Genomic DNA, 18,170 nt, shown 5'->3' with positions numbered 1-18,170 from the left:
AATTTGTTCCTTAAAAGCCGGGGTGGAATCACTGAACGTTCAAGCAGAAGTGAAAATTCCTGCACAAAATGACGTCTGTGAACGCCTCCTCAGTGAACATCTGAAAACATCAGACGTGTGTGGAGGATGAGGAGGCTGTAACCTTCCTCACATGAACACATGAAGCTAACGGACATGTCTGTCCGTCATGTTTTCATCATTTGGCCTCTGACTGTAGCGCTTTGACTGACGCCGTCTGTGCGTTTCTTCTTCTGTGGTGGTTTAACGGCATCGACCGTAGAATTATCTCCACCTGCTGCTCACCTCCGTCAGCCAGTGAATGATATTCACACAACAGTGCTGGATGGAAACAAGCATCCATCAGCATTTTATTCTGCTTAGACAGAAACGTGACTTCAGAGTCTACAGCTCGACTAAAATAATCACATTTCTAAATTTGACTAACAAATGAGCAGACAGCGGAGCTTCAGCCACTCGCCTCCGTCAGATCTTTTTTCCAGATCTGTGAGACTTGCAGGGTGGAGTCGGAGGTCCAGCATCAGCTTGCTCTGTCATCTGCTCCAACTAGAAGGTGGAGACGGGCCAAAAACAAGAGTACTCGTGTTCACTGTGATGTGAGGAGTCTCCTCGGTGTTCAGCCACCTTTCATGCGTTCATAATTCATCACCTCATTGATCATCATTCTGTCTCTTTGTGCCGTTCAGTTCTGCTCAAACAAACATGTTTAGATGAGCTTCGTCATGTGACGCGGGCTGTTTGATCTGTTTGGAAAGTTGAGAACCCAGCTCGCAAGGTTTGGCTCCCAAAACGTTCTGGGAACATTGTTTTTAAGTTCTGGGAATGTTCACTGAACACCACGTTCCCGAGATGTTTAAACGGCTTTTAAAGCTAACATTATTATGTTCCCAGAACATTCTGTGGTTAGCCGAAGGTTCTGTGGTTAGCTGAGGGTTCTGTGGTTAGCTGAGGGTTCTGTGGTTAGCCGAAGGTTCTGTGGTTAGCTGAAGGTTCTGTGGTTAGCTGAAGGTTCTGTGAAGGTTAGCCGAAGGTTCTGTGGTTAGCTGAGGGTTCTGTGGTTAGCTGAAGGTTCTGTGGTTAGCTGAGGGTTCTGTGGTTAGCTGAAGGTTCTGTGGTTAGTTGAAGGTTCTGTGGTTAGCCGAAGGTTCTGTGAAGGTTAGTTGAAGGTTCTGTGGTTAGCCGAAGGTTCTGTTGTTAGCTGAACATTCTGTGAAGGTTAGCTGAAGGTTCTGTGGTTAGTTGAAGGTTCTGTGAAGGTTAGCTGAGGGTTCTGTGGTTAGCCGAAGGTTCTGTTGTTAGCTGAAGGTTCTGTGAAGGTTAGCTGAAGGTTCTGTGGTTAGCTGAAGGTTCTGTGGTTAGCCGAAGGTTCTGTGAAGGTTAGCTGAAGGTTCTGTGGTTAGCTGAAGGTTCTGTGAAGGTTAGCCGAAGGTTCTGTGGTTAGCTGAAGGTTCTGTGGTTAGCCGAAGGTTCTGTGAAGGTTAGCTGAAGGTTCTGTGGTTAGTTGAAGGTTCTGTGGTTAGTTGAAGGTTCTGTGGTTAGTTGAAGGTTCTGTGAAGGTTAGCTGAAGGTTCTGTGGTTAGCTGAGGGTTCTGTGAAGGTTAGCTGAAGGTTCTGTGGTTAGTTGAAGGTTCTGTGGTTAGCTGAAGGTTCTGTGAAGGTTAGCTGAGGGTTCTGTGGTTAGCCGAAGGCTCTGTTGTTAGCTGAACATTCTGTGAAGATTAGTTGAAGGTTCTGTGGTTAGTTGAAGGTTCTGTGGTTAGCTGAAGGTTCTGTGGTTAGTTGAAGGTTCTGTGGTTAGCTGAAGGTTCTCTGGTTAGCTGAAGGTTCTGTGGTTAGCTGAAGGTTCTGTGAAGGTTAGCTGAGGGTTCTGTGGTTAGCCGAAGGCTCTGTTGTTAGCTGAACATTCTGTGAAGATTAGTTGAAGGTTCTGTGGTTAGCTGAAGGTTCTGTGGTTAGTTGAAGGTTCTGTGGTTAGCTGAAGGTTCTCTGGTTAGCTGAAGGTTCTGTGGTTAGCCGAAGGTTCTGTGGTTAGTTGAAGGTTCTGTGGTTAGCCGAAGGTTCTGTGGTTAGTTGAAGGTTCTGTGGTTAGTTGAAGGTTCTGTGGTTAGCTGAAGGTTCTGTGGTTAGCTGAGGGTTCTGTGGTTAGCTGAAGGTTCTGTGAAGGTTAGCTGAAGGTTCTGTGGTTAGCTGAAGGTTCTGTGAAGGTTAGCCGAAGGTTCTGTGAAGGTTAGCTGAAGGTTCTGTGAAGGTTAGCTGAAGGTTCTGTGGTTAGCTGAAGGTTCTGTGGTTAGCCGAAGGTTCTGTGAAGGTTAGCTGAAGGTTCTGTGAAGGTTAGCTGAAGGTTCTGTGAAGGTTAGCTGAAGGTTCTGTGGTTAGCTGAAGGTTCTGTGGTTAGTTGAAGGTTCTGTGGTTAGTTGAAGGTTAACTGAAGGTTAGCCAAACGTTCTAACGTTTTTCTAAGTTTTCTAACGTTATTGTTATGTTCTCTGAACGTTATTGGAACGGTGTGTGTTAGCGTGGGAGTAGCTGTATCTCAAACTGTTAAACTGGAGGAGGACTCCCCTGAACACGCTCTATGGGCCAACACCAGTGAGACCAGTGAGCAACTTTCACTGGAATGAATGGAGCACAGTGTTTAAGCGTGGATTCCAGTTCTCCTTAATGCATCCATATGCATCTGATCCAGATGAAGCTGAGGCTGCTAGAGCATGAACACAGCGCTGGTTTTACCCAGTGTGCATTGCTCCTTAGCCGGCAGGTGAGGTGTCACAGGTAGGGAGGTTGACCTTACAGGTGTACTGAAGCTGTGCTGTGTTTTCTCGGTTGGCTCGAGCGCTCGCTGGGACGGTTTGCTGCTGGTTCAGCCTCTAATCAGGAGGCCTCCCTTTGGACATAATCTGGACACGGCCGACTGGGAGGAGACCAGTTTTGATGGATTGTGTTTCCCAACTTGTCCTCTGAAGATCAGGAGACGGTGAGTCAACGAAGTGAGAGTGAGACTGGACAGAGACACAGACAGGAAGCAGTGTGGACAAGAAACAAAGACACAAGAAAAGAACAACAGCGAAGAAGAAGAAGAAGAAGAAGAAGAAGAAGAAGAAGAAGAAGAATTTTTTTACTGATTTTTACTGGAATTCCCCTTTTGTCACATACTGGGAGTGATGTTTAACTGGGCTGAGAGTGAAATCCACTATACCTCCCAGCTGCTCTGTGATGGGCCTGGCAAAACACACACACACACACACACACACACACACACACACACACACACACACACACACACACACACACACACACACACACACACACACAAACATATCATATGAATAGTATGTAATTGTGTGTGAGAGTTCTGAGCCCAGCCCGTGTGATTCTGTTGTCATTGACTGGCTGCTAATGGCTAACAGATGAGTGTGTGTGTGTGTGTGTGTGTGTGTGTGTGTGTGTGTGTGTGTGTGTGTGTGTGTGTGTGTGTGTGTGTGTGTGTGTGTGCAGGGTGTGGACCCTCTTGGCCCTTCAGAGTATGATTAGTTTGGGGACCTGGAGCCAAATCTTACACACACACATGCTAACATTATGCAACCTCTGAGCAGGCAAGTGTTTAGCATAACGTGTGTGTGTGTGTGTGTGTGTGTGTGTGTGTGTGTGTGTGTGTGTGTGTGTGTGTGTGTGTGTGTGTGTGTGTGTGTGTGTGTGTGTGTTCATCATCTGTTCCTGGACCTGTCTGCACTGCACATGCTCGCTGATGATGTCATGGGTACAGGAAGTTGACCACTCCTTAGAGGCGACGTCAAACCTGCAGCCAGTCTGCACCTCACCCAGTGAGGGCTGGGCTGCTGGTTTCACTGGGTTCTTACTGGGCTCACTGGTTTTTCACTGCTCTCATGCATGGCCAGTCTTCTTACTGGTTTTATTGGGTCAATTGGTTAAAGTTCAGTGGTATTACTGGTTTGACTGGTCTCAGTCGTGCTTGTACTCTCACTGGATTCATGGTTTCACTGGTGTCACTGGTCTCAGTGTGTGATTTGATGTGACTGGTCTTTTACTGGTGTTTCTAGCTTCACTCATCTCACTGGTTTCACTATTTTTATTGTTGTCACTGCTCTAACTGGTTCCACTGGGTTCATTGCTTTCACTAGTCTCTAGATTTACTAGTGTTACTGGTTCCACTGGTTCTCTGCGATTCACTAGTCTCAAGGATTCACTGGTTCATTTGGGGGTCCTTGGTTATACTGGTTTTAAATGTGTTCTTGGTTGTGCCACTGGGTTCTCTGGCTGTACTGGTTCTGCAGGGTTCATGTTCTGCTGGTTCCTGAAGTCACTGGCCGTGCAGGCGTATCAGTGGTGTAACTGGTTTCACCGAGGTCACTGGTCTCAGTGTTCTCACTAGTTTTACTCGTGTTACTGGTTTCAGTGGTTTCACAAGGTGTCTTTTTATGTGCTTTTCAGTAGTGTCACTGGGTTTAGTGGTTTTACTGGTCACGCTGTTTCCAGTCTGTCTTGTGTGTTGCCCTGCGATCGACTGGCGACCAGTTCAGGGTGTACCCCGCCTCTCGCCCGTTGACAGCTGGGATAGGCTCCAGCCCCCCCGCAACCCCGAAAGGGATAGAAAATGGATGGATGGATTATGCAGACTATGTTTTGTCTTTGGTCATGACTGGATTAGCTTCAGTTACAGTATACTGGCTTTGCAAATTATACTAGTCTTACTGGTTTCACTAGAATTTTCTGTAGTCACAATGGTTGTACTGGTTTGGCAGTTGTCATTAGTCACTGGTGTCACTGGTGATTCTCTGGGAGCAGATTTGGAGAATCTCTACAGGTTAAAACTTCACTGTCAGCTTCTTTGTGTTCATCCAGTGGCACAAGTGGCAACACTATTGCCTCACAGCTAGAAGGTCCCGGGTTCGATTCCCGCTGTGGGCGCCGGGAGTGTGTCCTCCACCATGCCTTCTGTGCCTGCTGCTGGAGGAAAGGGGCCTTTCTGTGTGGAGTTTGCATGTTCTCCCCGTGTTCACCTGGGGTGTCCTCCATAAAAAACCCCACTAAAAACAAGCAAGAAGACCACCACCTGACCAGTGGTAATGACAAAGGAACTGGGTCCCCGGGCGCTGGTCGGATGGCAGCCCACCGCTCCTGGTCTGCCGCGGAGGAAGGACGACCAGGATGGGTTAAAGGCGGAAGACAAATTTCACCAATTTGCATGGCGTGTTCAGCGTGTCTGTAAATGTGTGACAAATAAAGGGGATTGTCCCTCTGATTCTTCATCCAGGACTGGGACTTTCCCAGTTTGTGCTGGTTTCAGATCTGTGGATGCTGTGAGAACATCTCATCTGGTAAAACTCAGCCGGTGATTCAGCTGAACCTTCAGGAAACTTCACCTCCGTCTGCTGCAGTTCATAAAACATGGCGGCACGGCTCCATCTGCATCCAGTCATGGGTTCATCCTCGGTGAGTGGATCCACATTTCACATCTTTTACATCACAGGATCGATTCATGTTCATGATTATCATAAAGAGGCGCAGATGTTGGTGTTCAGCACTTTGACCTCATTTCCTGTAGGCATTAATGTGGAATCTGGAAGTGTTACCTGGATTAGGGAAAACGTGTTTATGCAGGTGCAAAATGTGCCGAATGATTGAAGTTAAAATGTGAGCCGTCAAGTTTTTAATGCTTTCATCTGTCAGAGGGAAATCCCGCAACATAATCCTTCTTACCTTCCTGTGTTCATATGTGACGTTTACATTTTAAGATGTAAAAGGCATCACTTCATCAATGGCAGAGATCGAGTTATGCCTCCTTTACTCGTTAAATATATTCCTTTTCCTTTATCCCGTCTTTCTTTGCAAATGCAAAACTTAACTATTCAGGAGACTTTGAAGCACAGCTGGAATCTCTAAGACAGAGTGAAGCAGGGGGCTGGTTAGCCTGGCTCTGTGCAAAGCTCCCACATACACCTTACATTACAAAAAATCCTCAGCACCTCAGCTGTAACATGGCTCGCAGGGCGGACGCAGAGGATACAGTTTCACTGAACGGATCGAAGAACTGAAGTGCTTTTCACTGGACCTTTGAATTCCAAGAGGAGATCAAAATTCAGGCCGAGTTAAAGCTGAGCTGCAGAAAATCCCCTCAGACTGACTTCAGGCCTGCAGGAAACAGAGCAGCTGAGGCCGATTGCATCACCACATGTTCTTCTTGCTGTTGTTATTGTGCAGAACAGTGTGGAGAACAGAGAAGGTCCTGAGCCAACACACAGGACAGGACAGGACAGGACAGGAGGCTTTGTTTGAGGAACCCTTCAAAATAAATGTTTGCAAAATGATGTGCAGAGAGCCAGAAACCGAAAAATAGAAGAATGTAAAACAGACAGAATAATTCAATAAAACACAACGCGTTTTAGGTTCCGAAACGCCACAACACGCGATGGCGTATTTATCCGGGTTCATGTAAACGACAACATTTTTGAAAACGATGTTGTGTGCACGATGTTATTTTTGAAAACGGAGGGGCCAAAATATCCGTTTTCCAGAATACCCTGCCACGTGTAAGCTTAGGCGTAGACTTCTCATTGTTTGTTTCCGAGGTAATCAGCTGATCCAGCCTTTCAGTTAGACTGATCGTGAACTCCTGGGCCCGTGGCTGATGGCCGTCTGGTCTCCTCTCTGCTCTGCGCTGCTCGTTTTCTCTCGGCCAGCGCCCGTGGCTTTTGTTCATATCTTGATTTGTTAGGTTTCTTTGTGGAAATAAATATATTTTGTATTTGGGTTTGCTCTGCGTCTCTCCGTTTCCTTCGAGCCAGATCATGACATATTATTATTATTATTATTATTATTATTATTATTATTATTATTATTATTATTATTATTATTATTTTGGGCTCTGAAATACTGCTTTGTTGGATTTTGTACTTTGTAATTTTGGAAGTTGTGGTTTAAACTGAAGCAGTTAACAGAGCTGTCAGTTTGTGTTGAAGCAACAAAGATGAATTCTGAGCTGGAAAAAAAGCAGCTGAATCAGATCGACGTGGGAACCTGAAAAGTCAGCTGATGTGCAAAATACTGAAGCAGTTGAAGTTTCGCTTGAAGAGTAAGAGGTGAGCATGTGTCATTTGAACTGCGATTAAGAAAGTTTGCAGTCGGTGTGTAAGAAATGAAAGCAGTTGAACTGTCACGACAGAGAAAATGTTATCAGTGTGAGTGAAAGCACTGACAGTCAGCTGCAGAGAAAGACGTGGAAGCAGTGTCAATGGATGTGTAGCAGCTGAAAGCAGCTGAAGTGCTCTGAAGCGCTCTGTAAGGACCTGAAGTGAGGCCGCTGTTATGCACAAAGAACCAACAGCAGAAATAAAAATAAAAAATAGAGTTTAAAATAATGTAGAAATATAATAAAACAAGTTAAAGAGCTCACATGATACAGAGTGAAAACAGAGACAGAGTGGAATCGACTAGAGTGACAGCAGAGTGGAGACAGAAGGATGAGGTTTCTAATCTGTTTCAAAGACTCGTTTGGAAGGAAGTCAAGTATAAACTCACAGCAGTTAGTCACGATTCAGTCATCAGCGCAGACAGATCCAGAAACACACCCTGAGAGGAGGGGAGGGAGGGAGGGAGTGTGGAAGGAAGGGAGGGAGGAAGGAAGGAAGGAAGGAAGGAAGGAAGGAAGGAAGGAAGGGAGGGAGGGAGGGAGGGAGGGAGGAAGGAAGGAAGGAAGGGAGACAGTGTGGAAGGAAGGAAGGAAGGAAGGAAGGAAGGAAGGAAGGAAGGAAGGGAGGGAGGGAGGGAGGGAGGGAGGGAGGAAGGAAGGAAGGAAGGAAGGAAGGAAGGGAGTGAGGGAGGGAGGGAGGGAGGGAGGGAGGGAGGGAGGGAGGGAGGAGGGAGGAAGGAAGGGAGGGAGGGAGGGAGGGAGGGAGGAAGGAAGGAAGGAAGGAAGGAAGGAAGGAAGGGAGGGAGGGAGGGAGGGAGGGAGGGAGGGAGGAAGGAAGGAAGGAAGGGAGACAGTGTGGAAGGAAGGAAGGAAGGAAGGAAGGAAGGAAGGAAGGAAGGAAGGGAGGGAGGGAGGGAGGAAGGAAGGAAGGGAGGGAGGGAGGGAGGGAGGGAGGAAGGGAGGGAGGGAGGGAGGGAGGAAGGAAGGAAGGAAGGAAGGAAGGAAGGAAGGAAGGGAGTGAGGAAGGGAGGGAGGGAGGAAGGAAGGAAGGAAGGAAGGAAGGAAGGAAGGAAGGAAGGAAGGAAGGAAGGAAGGAAGTGTGGAAGGAAGGAAGGAAGGAAGGAAGGAAGGAAGGAAGGAAGGGAGGGAGGGAGGAAGGAAGGAAGGAAGGAAGGGAGGGAGGGAGGGAGGAAGGAAGGAAGGATGATGAAGGATCCGCCATGATGAAGGATCTTCCAATTGCTTAAATGCACCTGAAGGAGACGAGGAGCGAGGAGAGAGGAGGCTTCTGAAGGAGATCAGAGTGAGGACACACCGGTGTATCCTACGAAGTCTTTATTATTTAAGGGGCGTGTCGTATGTGGCGCACGTTTGAATCATGGCGGGAGCAGGTCTTCACAAATGTCATCCTGATTCTTGTTTCAACTGTGTCCTTTTAACAACTGTGTCTGTCACCAAGAAATGAATGAAAGTGAGTGAGGGAGGGAGGGAGGGAGGGAGGGAGGGAGGAAGGAAGGAAGGAAGGAAGGAAGGAAGGGAGGGAGGGAGGGAGGGAGAGAGTGTGGGAGGGAGGGAGGGAAGAAGGGAGGGAGGGAGAATGTGGAAGGAAGGAAGGAAGGAAGGAAGGAAGGAAGGAAGGAAGGAAGGAAGGAAGGGAGGGAGGGAGAATGTGGAAGGAAGGAAGGAAGGAAGGAAGGAAAGAAAGCAGAGGAAAAGGAGGGAAAATAGACTAGGACCACCCAAAGAAGGAAGGAAGAAAGGAAGGAAGGATAGAGAGAAAGCAGAGCGAAAAAAATAAGGGAAACGGATTAAAAGTGTGAAGAAACGATGACCTTTTGTGATAAGGGAAGAAAGAAGGATAGAAGAAGAAAATAAGAAGGAAATGTATGGAAGTAAAGAAGGGAAAAAAGAGACAAAGCAGGAAGGAAGAAAGATGCTGAAGGAAGAAGAAGATAATGAAGGTTTGGGAGTAAAAAAGGACGCAAAAAGAGAAAAAAGTGGATTTGAAAGACAAGTAGAGTGAAAGAAGAAGAGAAGATAGAAAGTTATGAAATGAAAAAAGAATGAGGGAGGGAGAGAGAAAGAGAGAGAGATGAAGAAAGACAATAAACATTTTAATGGACAAAAGAGGTTCGAGGGTCAAAGAGAAGAACCCCACCCATTAAGAGAAGGTGGGGTGATGTCAGATGGAGAGAATGGCGGGGGGGGCAAGAAGGGAGCAGAGAAGATGAGGTAGATGAGAAGGGAGGGGGGAAAGGAGAGGAAACGAGGAGAAGAGAGGATGAGGAGAGAGGAGCCCCACCCTGAATGACGGAGGAGGGGATTTCTGCTGAAGCCAGATGACAAACAGAACCAGGTCAGAACCTCCAGGAACACAAACAGTAGATTCAACCATCAGACCTCCAACAGCGTCCTCTTCACAGCCCAGCAGGAAGTCTTCAGGTCCTTTACTGCAGTTAAAGTACTAATACTGCACTGTTAAAATACTCAAGGACAAGTAGAAGTCCTGCACTGAAAAGCTTACTTAAGTAAAAGTATACAATCAGGCAAAAGAACTTAAAGTATTCAGAGTACTGAGTCATTCATGCTGCATTCAGGTGTCCACGTGAAAAGTGAGGAATGAAACAATCCATTCAGACGGATTGATCAGTGAAAAGAGCTTCAGACTCAGAGCGAAGCCTGTCTGTGAGGAGCTTTAAGTCTCAGTCAGAGGACATGCAGCGAGACAGACCTGCTGCTGTGACCAGGGGACACGCCGTGAGACAGACCTGCTGCTGTGAGCAGAAGACACGCCGTGAGACAGACCTGCTGCTGTGAGCAGGGGACACGCCGTGAGACAGACCTGCTGCTGTGAGCAGGGGACACGCCGTGAGACAGACCTGCTGCTGTGTCAGTCAGCTACTGCCCTCAAAGGCACCTTTGGGGGCCTCATCCAGGACCCTGACCCGGGCTGAGAAACCTCAGACTTCACTGATGAAGGATGAAGACTTTGTGCTGCTCGGAGTTCATATGCTGCCTCCTACTGGCAGAGTCACAGACCTGCAGCCACAGACAGACTGAGCAGATCAAAGTGACGTACTGACGCTCTGAGAATCATCTGAACTCAATGTGCACTTATTGTCTTCTCTAAGCTTTCAGCCGTGTCTCATGGTCTTCATCAGGGGACAGAGCCGACGTCTGCCGGGTTCAGACCTCACCGTTTCTGTCAGATTAGAGGGGCAGAAATCCTTGCTGTGAGACATAATGGACGTCACAGTGCTCAACCAATCAGAGCTCACCGTCTTTCACGACCTGTGTGATGTCATCGTGAGGGAGGTGCTTTAATGACTGACTTCCTGAAGCAACAATGTAAACAAACATGGCGTCCGAAGCGTCGTGTGGGCTACTGGATTCAGGTTTTTGATCCTCACAAAGATTTTATTTTTTATTTTTATTAAGCTAACAGGCGACGGCTGCTAGGCTGGTTGTTTTTTAACCAGCTGTGTTACTGCCGTGTTACTGCCACTGTTTGAAAAGGAAAACATTTATTTATGGTAATTAAAAATTTAAAAAATCTTTCTGTGTAAATATCTCATGTTACAACGTGGGCACCTGCGGCTTATGTACACACATCTTTTTTCTTTCTGAATTTAGTTGGTGCGGCTTATATTCAGGTGCACTCAATAGTCCGGAAATTAGGGTAAATAAAACTAAATAAGCAGAGTCGAGGGTTGGTCTGAAAATTCAAACTAAGAATCTTATTTTCACAACAGCTTCATTCTGTCAGTGAACAAACAAAAAGATGACAAATCACAAAGACAACAACATGTTTAATAAATAAAAACACATTTCACCTTCAGCTTCAGTTACACAGCACGTCGGAGCGCCTTCATCACTGTAGTCCATCCTCGTTAAACCTGAATGGGATCAGAACCTGGACCCTCGTGACTCCGGTTGTGATTTGTGGACGTCCTGGTGTTTGTTTGTCTCTCCTCCTGAAAGCTGACATGTCGGAAAACGTTTTTCACACGCAGGACAAAGAAGCTGGATCACGTGTCTGGAGTCGCGTGTGATCCGGGGCGGCGGGTCAGGTGTTATCGGTGAAAACTTGTCCCAGAATGGCGAGTCGAGCGCTGAATGGCTGGACGGGGCAGGACAGCAGGGGGGGCGTCTTCTTCTCGCCTGGTTTCAGTGCGATGCTCTCCGATTGGCCAGGGGGGTGGCCTCCTGTCTGTTTGGGCGGCGGCTTCGATCGGTGGCTGGACTTCTCCGCGGGCTGCGATAGGCTGAGCAGGATGTCTCGGAGCGCCTGTCGGTCCTGGGCGTGGCGGCTGCAGCAGTAGAGTGCTGCCGGGTCGAGGGGGTGGGCCTCCGTGTTGAAGATGAACCCTCCCGCTCCTAAAACGCACTCCCCCCCCTCGCCTCCCTCCTCCCAGGACCCGTCGCCCTCCGTCCTGCCGCCGTGCAGGAAGTGGGCGGGGTCGAAGAGCAGGTACAGGTACTTGATGGTTTCTGCGAGAAAGAAGGACTCCATCCTGTTGTCCAGCTGGTGGTCTCGCAGGTCTTTAACCTGCAGAGAAACGACAGTTTGATTGGCTGCCCTCAGCCTCAGCTGTGCTCTGTGACAGGCTGTTTGCACATGACGTGACGTCGTGCAGGTGCAGGTGGAGGGCAGGAAGTGATTCTCTGCATAGGAAGCACTAGAACACCTGTGCTTTGTGTCGTTTGAGGATCACGCAAACTGATCTTACCGTGGCGTATCCACAGGGGGTCTTGGCGATCCTCTCTATGGACTCCAGAGCATCGAGGCCCAGCTGGAGGTAGGTGTGGTCACCTGTCGCCCTGAATAGATACATGGCACTCTCGATCAGCTCTGGAAGGAAGGAACGCAGAACCCTTTGAAGTACAAAAATCTTTATTTAAACTGTAACACTGCAGCTCTGTGTGCTGATGTGTGATTGGCTCTCTTTGGACCAGGTGGACTGACCTGGTCTCAGCGGGTACCCCTCTCTCTTGTCCACAGTGTAGCCCTGAGGGATGCTGTAAAACTCCGGCAGACCTCCGAACTGTCTCCACACGGAGTAATAATTCTGGAAAGTTCTCACTGCGCTGTCCAGGTTCCCCAGCAGAGACTGCAACACACACACACACACACACACACACACACACACACACACACACACACACACACACACACACACACACACACACACACACACACACAGAGGAAATGACCTTCTAAGACGTGAGCTCAGAAAGGTGTTTGTGTTTTCTGTGCATACCTGCAGGCCGGGCCAGAAGGCCTCCAGAGACTGGAAGACCGGCATGGAGACGGTTCCTTTGTGCATCTGGACCCACAGGTACCAGTCGTCAAAGCGGGTGTAGTTCTGGATGGCTCGATCGTACTCTGAGGAAAGGACGCACACAGGTGTAAGCGTGACCTCACTGAAAGCACGTAGCCTCTCAGCCGCTTGATTTTCAGTCTGTAAGTCTGGCATCAGGGTGGAGGCGGGGCCTGGGTGGAGCACCTGGATGAAGGTATGAGAGGGAGAGGGAGCAGGCGGTTACCCAGGAACATGTTGAGCAGCTCCTCGTCCTGCAGCATGATGGCTCCTTTCACCAGATACTCGAAGTAGGAGTCGACCCCCGCTCCAATGCCGGCGTCCTGAGCCACCCACTTCTTGGACAGGATGTCGATGTGGTTCCCCACCTGGACAGGTGAGACAGAGACAGAGACAGGAGGCGTGTTTCTTATGCGGCTGCTGTAGACGATGTTTAGACAAGCAGACAGGTGGAGCAGGTACCAGTCCGATGTCAGATCTGGTCTTCCACAGCGCCCTCAGAGCCCGCCGAGCCACGTTCTCGAACGTCTCGTCTCCCGTTAGTCGACTCAGCGTGGCGAACTCCAGGATGAAGGTTCCCACGCCGGCAGTGCAAGTGACGGGCGTCTCGGTGGGACTGACGCCGTTCAGGAGGTTGACCGTCCCGTACGGCATGCCGGTGGCAGTCTGGAACGCTGCGGCCAATCAGAGAACACATCATCCGTCAGTTACTTCCATTATTGATCTCAGGTTTGATTAAAGATCAAAGTAACGTCTTCAAACTGCGTTTCCTGTCTGACCTGCAGTCCACACCGCAAAGCTGGAATCAATCAATTTCATTTCACACCTGCACCTGATCAGTGATGTCACTGATCATCATATTATCAAAGTAGTTGATGAGCTGATCGACTAATTGATTAATTGATTCATGTCATGGTAAATGTGATCATTGGTGGAATAAAAGACTCTGGACGGGTGGGGTCAGTGTACAGATCTGCCCTTGCTCCACCTCACACAGACTCCGCCTCTCATGGCCTCTGATTGGTCCTGCTGTTACGGAGCGTTGTCATACCAGGAAGCAGTTTCCTGGCGGCGTCCTCGGCCATCCTCAGCAGCGGTCCTGAACAGGGCCAGCCGGGCTCCAGCTCCATCCCCGCCCGACCTGCCAACAGGTGAGCCGACAGCAGGCCGCCGACCACTGCGCGCGCACGCACGCACACACACACACACACACACACACACACACACACACACACACACACACACACACACACACACACACACACACACACACCAGTTTGACTGTTAAAGACTGACGCAGAGACGTGACCTCTGATTCGTTCAGCCACGTCCGTACCTCTGATGTTGGTTTCGAACACGGAGGCGTTGACGTCGATGTCAAAGTCCACGGTGTCCTGGAGGAGCGACGCCACGCGCTGGAACTCTGTGTGGTTTCCCAAAACCTTCAAAGAACATTGTGAACGTTTTCACATCAACGCGGCTTCAGCCTCTGAGCCTGAACGCAGCATCTGTTCAACACTCAGACGTTGGTCTCTGCTGACGAGCAGCTGCGACCTCAGATCTTTACTGTATTCATGTTTGTGCTGAAAGAGAAGCAGAACGTCTCGTCTTACCAGCAGAGTGTCGAGAGCGTCGATCAGAGTGAGCGAGAAGCTGCGGGGAAAGATGGACGACGACATTTTGTGTTTTAGACAAAACGTTGAATATCTGCCCAAACAAGGTGTCAACATCACACACAGAGAGCTGCAGATCAGGGGCCCGTTGCACAAAAGTAGGATTAAGACATCCAGGAAGTGACTGAGCTGAGCTCAACCAATCCCAAACATGAGCGTCCAGCCTCAATCGACTGCACAAAGACCAAGCCAGGATGAGCAGACACGGATTCAACAAGCCAGGTGAAACCTATCCTGGATCAGTGTGTGCACGGCTTCCTCAAACAGACCCCGCCATCGATCACAGAGTCACAGATTCACCATGGCAACCAAAGTCCTCATGGAGGCTGACGAGGAGGTGAAGGAGCAAATTAAAAAGAAAGGCAACACCGCCACAGTTAGAGAACGGCGAGAGAAAGCGTGGCGAAGTATCGCAGACTGCCTGGATGCACAAATACCCACTGAGTGCTCCACTGAAACATCACAGTTACAATCCAAACAGCTGATTCACATCTCCGGAAACGTAGCTGCACTCTGATTATGAATCAGCTGAAATTGTAAGTGAAATTGTGTAAATGTAACTGCATCAGACTGTTTAACTCCTTGTTATACCATGGTCTGGGTGAATACTCCATTCTGATTGGCTGCAGGGTGTCCGTTAAAAAGTGTTGTGGACACCTTTAAAAAAGTTGCGGTCAAACAGTCTGATTGTTCTGAATTACTGCGCTGGCTCAAACGCTGGCTGGTAACAGAAACTGTCTTGATACAGAGTGAATGGTAAATAATATTTATAAAATGATTTAATTCAATTCAATTTATTTGTATAGCGCCAAATCACAACAGAAGTTGTCTCAGGACACTTTCCATACAGAGCTGCTACAGACCGAGCTCTTTATCTACAGAGAGCCAACAGTTCCCCCGTGAGGTCGGTTTAGGAGAGACTTACTTGCTTGATACACATTTAATGATCAGAGTCAATGGTGGATAATATTTCTTGCAATAAAAACGAAAAGGAAACTCTCTGTGGACTTTGATTCTTTGAAACAAAATGTCGCATCATCCTCTGGACACACACAAGCGGTCAGAGGTGCACTCGCCCTCTGAAATGATGCTTTGTATCGTAACATGACGCTAACAATCGTCTCACCTGGGATAAATAAAGTTGATCTTATCAGCTCAGATTGATCTGGCCTCTTGTGTTTGTGCTGTATACTGTGTGTATACAAGCTTGCAGGCTCCTGCATCCATTCATCTGTTGTTCATTTGATTTGTGCTGCTTTGTTTCAGTGTGCAGACGTGTTGTGTTACATACAGACCTTTGGATGTGTGTTTCTTCTGTGTTGTATAATATGCTTTGATTCTGAGTCACTGTGTGACTTCAGTTTGGAAAGAACTGATGCTTTGATTTATCCTGATTCAATAAAGGAACATCATGTTACTCTTTGATGTGTATTTCTATTTATATTGGATGTGTATTTTATATATGGTCTATGGGAAACTGTCTATCTGATGGTTGCAGCATCATGTAAAATCATCATTGATCTACAGTGATTGACATTAATGAAATGACTTCAAACTGAAATGAATGCTGCTCATGTTTTGTGTTAATGTGTAAATGATGACGTGGATCAGGTTGGATGTGAGAACAGTGTGTAGTGCTCAGTGGAATAACTGCTGGTTTCTGTTTGTGATGATGCTGACTGAGATAAGGGATGAGATTCAACAGATCCTGGAGCTTCACCTGGTGTGGAGCAGACGAAGCTCCACAGAATAAATCTCCATGGTAACTCATCCCATAACACATCCCACTTTCTGCTGTCCTGCTTTTGTGCAGCCTGATCAGGGATCAGCTGAGCCAGGATCACCAACATATCCCGGCTGAATCCCTTATCCTAGTTTTGTGCAACGGACCCTGGAGTGCTTCATCCTCAACATGCAGCTCCACAACACCATGATGTCACCTCACCTGCCCCAGGTGTCCTGTCCGTCACAGGTGAGCGGGCGGAGCTCGTCATAGGGGAAAGCGTTGTCGAGGTAACTGTTGTAGGCGTGGTAGAACATGGCTTTGATGCGCTGCCTGAAAAAACAGCAAAGTGTCCTGAAAGTGCAGTTACTCGAGTGCAGTACTTCACGAGTACAAATACTGAGTATTTCAGTTATATATAACTTTATACTTCTACTCCAACACACTGAGACAAAGTGCTTTTTACTCCATCACATTCATCTGACAGCTTTAGTTACTCTTCAGATTCCTTCTTGTCCAGTGAAAAGCTCGTATCTCCAGCTGAACTGAAGGATGAAGAGTTCCTTCATGTCTTCTTCAGCTCAGTAAACTCTTTAAAAGCCTCTTGGATCAGCTGAAAAAGCTTCATCACAAAGCTGAAAACAGCCTGTTTTTGGAGATACGAGGTTCTCACAGGACGCCGCGCTGCAAACATGTGATGATCTTCTAGAATCTGAAGCACTGATGAAGATTAAAGCAGCAACAGGAGATAAAGGAGTTCAATGAGCTGAAACACCTGCAGCAGGAACATGAATCCACGGACAGCAGATGGCTGAAAATACTCAGATAATTTGACTTAAATAAGGTTTGAGTGCAGGATTTTGGAGTATCTTCACAGTGTAGTACTGGTACTTTGAAGTACAGGATGTGAGTACCGCCTCCGCCACTGGAGCTCACTGTCTGTTCACCTGTGTGTCGGTGTGTCTCGGGGTTACCTGACACCGGCCATGTCCTCCTCGGTGAACTGACGACTCGCCGCATCGTTCAGCAGCCAAACAGCCAGCGCCACGAACACGGGAGCGCGCATGTGGGGACACGAGGAGAGCCGGGACAGAGACACGAGAGGACACGGACACAGAAAACGCGACAAAACATCAACAACTACAGAACGCTCAGTCTGCTGCCTCTGCGAAGCTGTCAGGAAGTGGACGATGTGCGCATGCGTCGCTATGCGCTGACGCAAGGCTAACCCGAGCTGCATTCAAGAACAAGCCACTACCAGCAACGTTAGCGAATGTAAGTAAATCATATAAAACCACGAACAACGGAGGGAACCGTAGCTGAATGTTTTCTGACCGGCTAGAGGAGAGCAACATAAACATATACAAACGTGTAATTATCATATATCAGCTGCTGTTTTGGGGGTAAAGACTAACTTTGAATACATTTTTTTCGCTTGTATGACAGTTTGAGCTGCATTCAACATCAAACCGTTTATAAACGTTGCATACATGTGCGTTTGGTAACACTTTGTAACAGCATTGATAAGCACTATATAAACATTTATTAAATTGTAATTTTTCCAGTGAAAAGGCCAAAACATTCAGTTTTAATTTCTCAACTGATTTCTTATTTATTTTATTTATTTATTGTTAAGTGAACATATTTGAGTCACCTTGAGATCTGAGAAATAATATTTTCTGACATTATATAGACTAATCAATTATTAGATTAATCAAGAAAAACCTGGCAGAGTAATCGATAATGCCTAATTTGTTAGTTGTAGGCCTCATTTCAGCCCTGACAGCTGCTGTGTGAAGCAGCAGTGGAGCCAGCGTCCATCTTTCAGTGCAGCTTCAATGAAAATACAGAACAACCAAATTATTTGAATTGTTTGAATTATTTTGAATATCAAAGCTCGTTAGAGGCTGAAGTGAAGAGGTCAGTTTTTAGCTTTCTTTGGAAAATATTCAGCGAGCTGCTTCCTGATGTCCATTTGTTCCAGAGCTTTGGATAAAATGGACAAAAGCTGCATCCTCGGTTTTATTTCTGCTGCTGGAAACCTCCAATAAAGCAGCAGCAGATGACAGATGAACGCTGCGTTCATGAGGACAAATAGTGAAGGAGGGCGTTAGCATGTAGCTTGGTGCTCATCCATTCAGGGCTTTGTTTACGAGGAGGAAGACCTTAAAATCGGTCCTGAATGTGACAGGAAATCAGAGCACAGAGCAGCTGAAACTGGACACATGATCTCCAAACTTTTTCCCTTTGATGTTTGAAACCTGTTCAAGACTCAGTCAGAAAAACCA

General features: G+C 47.6%; 1 protein-coding gene across 2 annotated transcripts; it reads right to left on the bottom strand.

Moving 5' to 3' along the window:
• Window positions 1-10,675: 10,675 nt before the first annotated feature.
• On the bottom strand, window positions 10,676-17,072 carry edem2 (ER degradation enhancer, mannosidase alpha-like 2). 2 transcript variants are annotated; one of them, XM_070969499.1, is made up of 11 exons: window positions 16,857-17,072; window positions 16,105-16,215; window positions 14,100-14,139; window positions 13,823-13,928; window positions 13,538-13,663; window positions 12,949-13,160; window positions 12,713-12,854; window positions 12,427-12,551; window positions 12,132-12,276; window positions 11,896-12,017; window positions 10,956-11,714 (listed from the first exon to the last, which is right to left on the bottom strand). In XM_070969499.1, exons 1-11 carry the CDS (start codon window positions 16,946-16,948, stop codon window positions 11,232-11,234), a joined length of 1,704 nt encoding a protein of 567 aa, XP_070825600.1. In that variant the 5' UTR covers window positions 16,949-17,072; the 3' UTR covers window positions 10,956-11,231. The 2 variants fall into 2 exon arrangements, with proteins under 2 accessions (XP_070825599.1, XP_070825600.1); XM_070969498.1 differs by having other exon boundaries at window positions 10,676-11,714; window positions 12,132-12,551.
• Between the last annotated feature and the right edge of the window lie 1,098 nt (window positions 17,073-18,170).

This window comes from Chaetodon trifascialis, chromosome 8 (genome assembly GCF_039877785.1).
Source record: "Chaetodon trifascialis isolate fChaTrf1 chromosome 8, fChaTrf1.hap1, whole genome shotgun sequence".
NCBI classification, from domain to species: domain Eukaryota; kingdom Metazoa; phylum Chordata; class Actinopteri; order Chaetodontiformes; family Chaetodontidae; genus Chaetodon; species Chaetodon trifascialis.
Note: the sequence above shows the minus strand (reverse complement) of the source record. Positions and strands in the feature narration are given on the sequence as shown.

Coding starts and splice junctions, on each gene's coding strand:
- edem2 (XM_070969498.1), bottom strand. CDS start 16,948: ATGCGCGCTCCCGTGTTCGTGGCGCTGGCTGTTTGGCTGCTGAACGAT. Junction 16,216..16,856: donor GAGGACATGGCCGGTGTCAG/GTAACCCCGAGA, acceptor CTGTTTTTTCAG/GCAGCGCATCAAAGCCATGT. Junction 13,161..13,537: donor CGCCAGGAAACTGCTTCCTG/GTATGACAACGC, acceptor GATTGGCCGCAG/CGTTCCAGACTGCCACCGGC.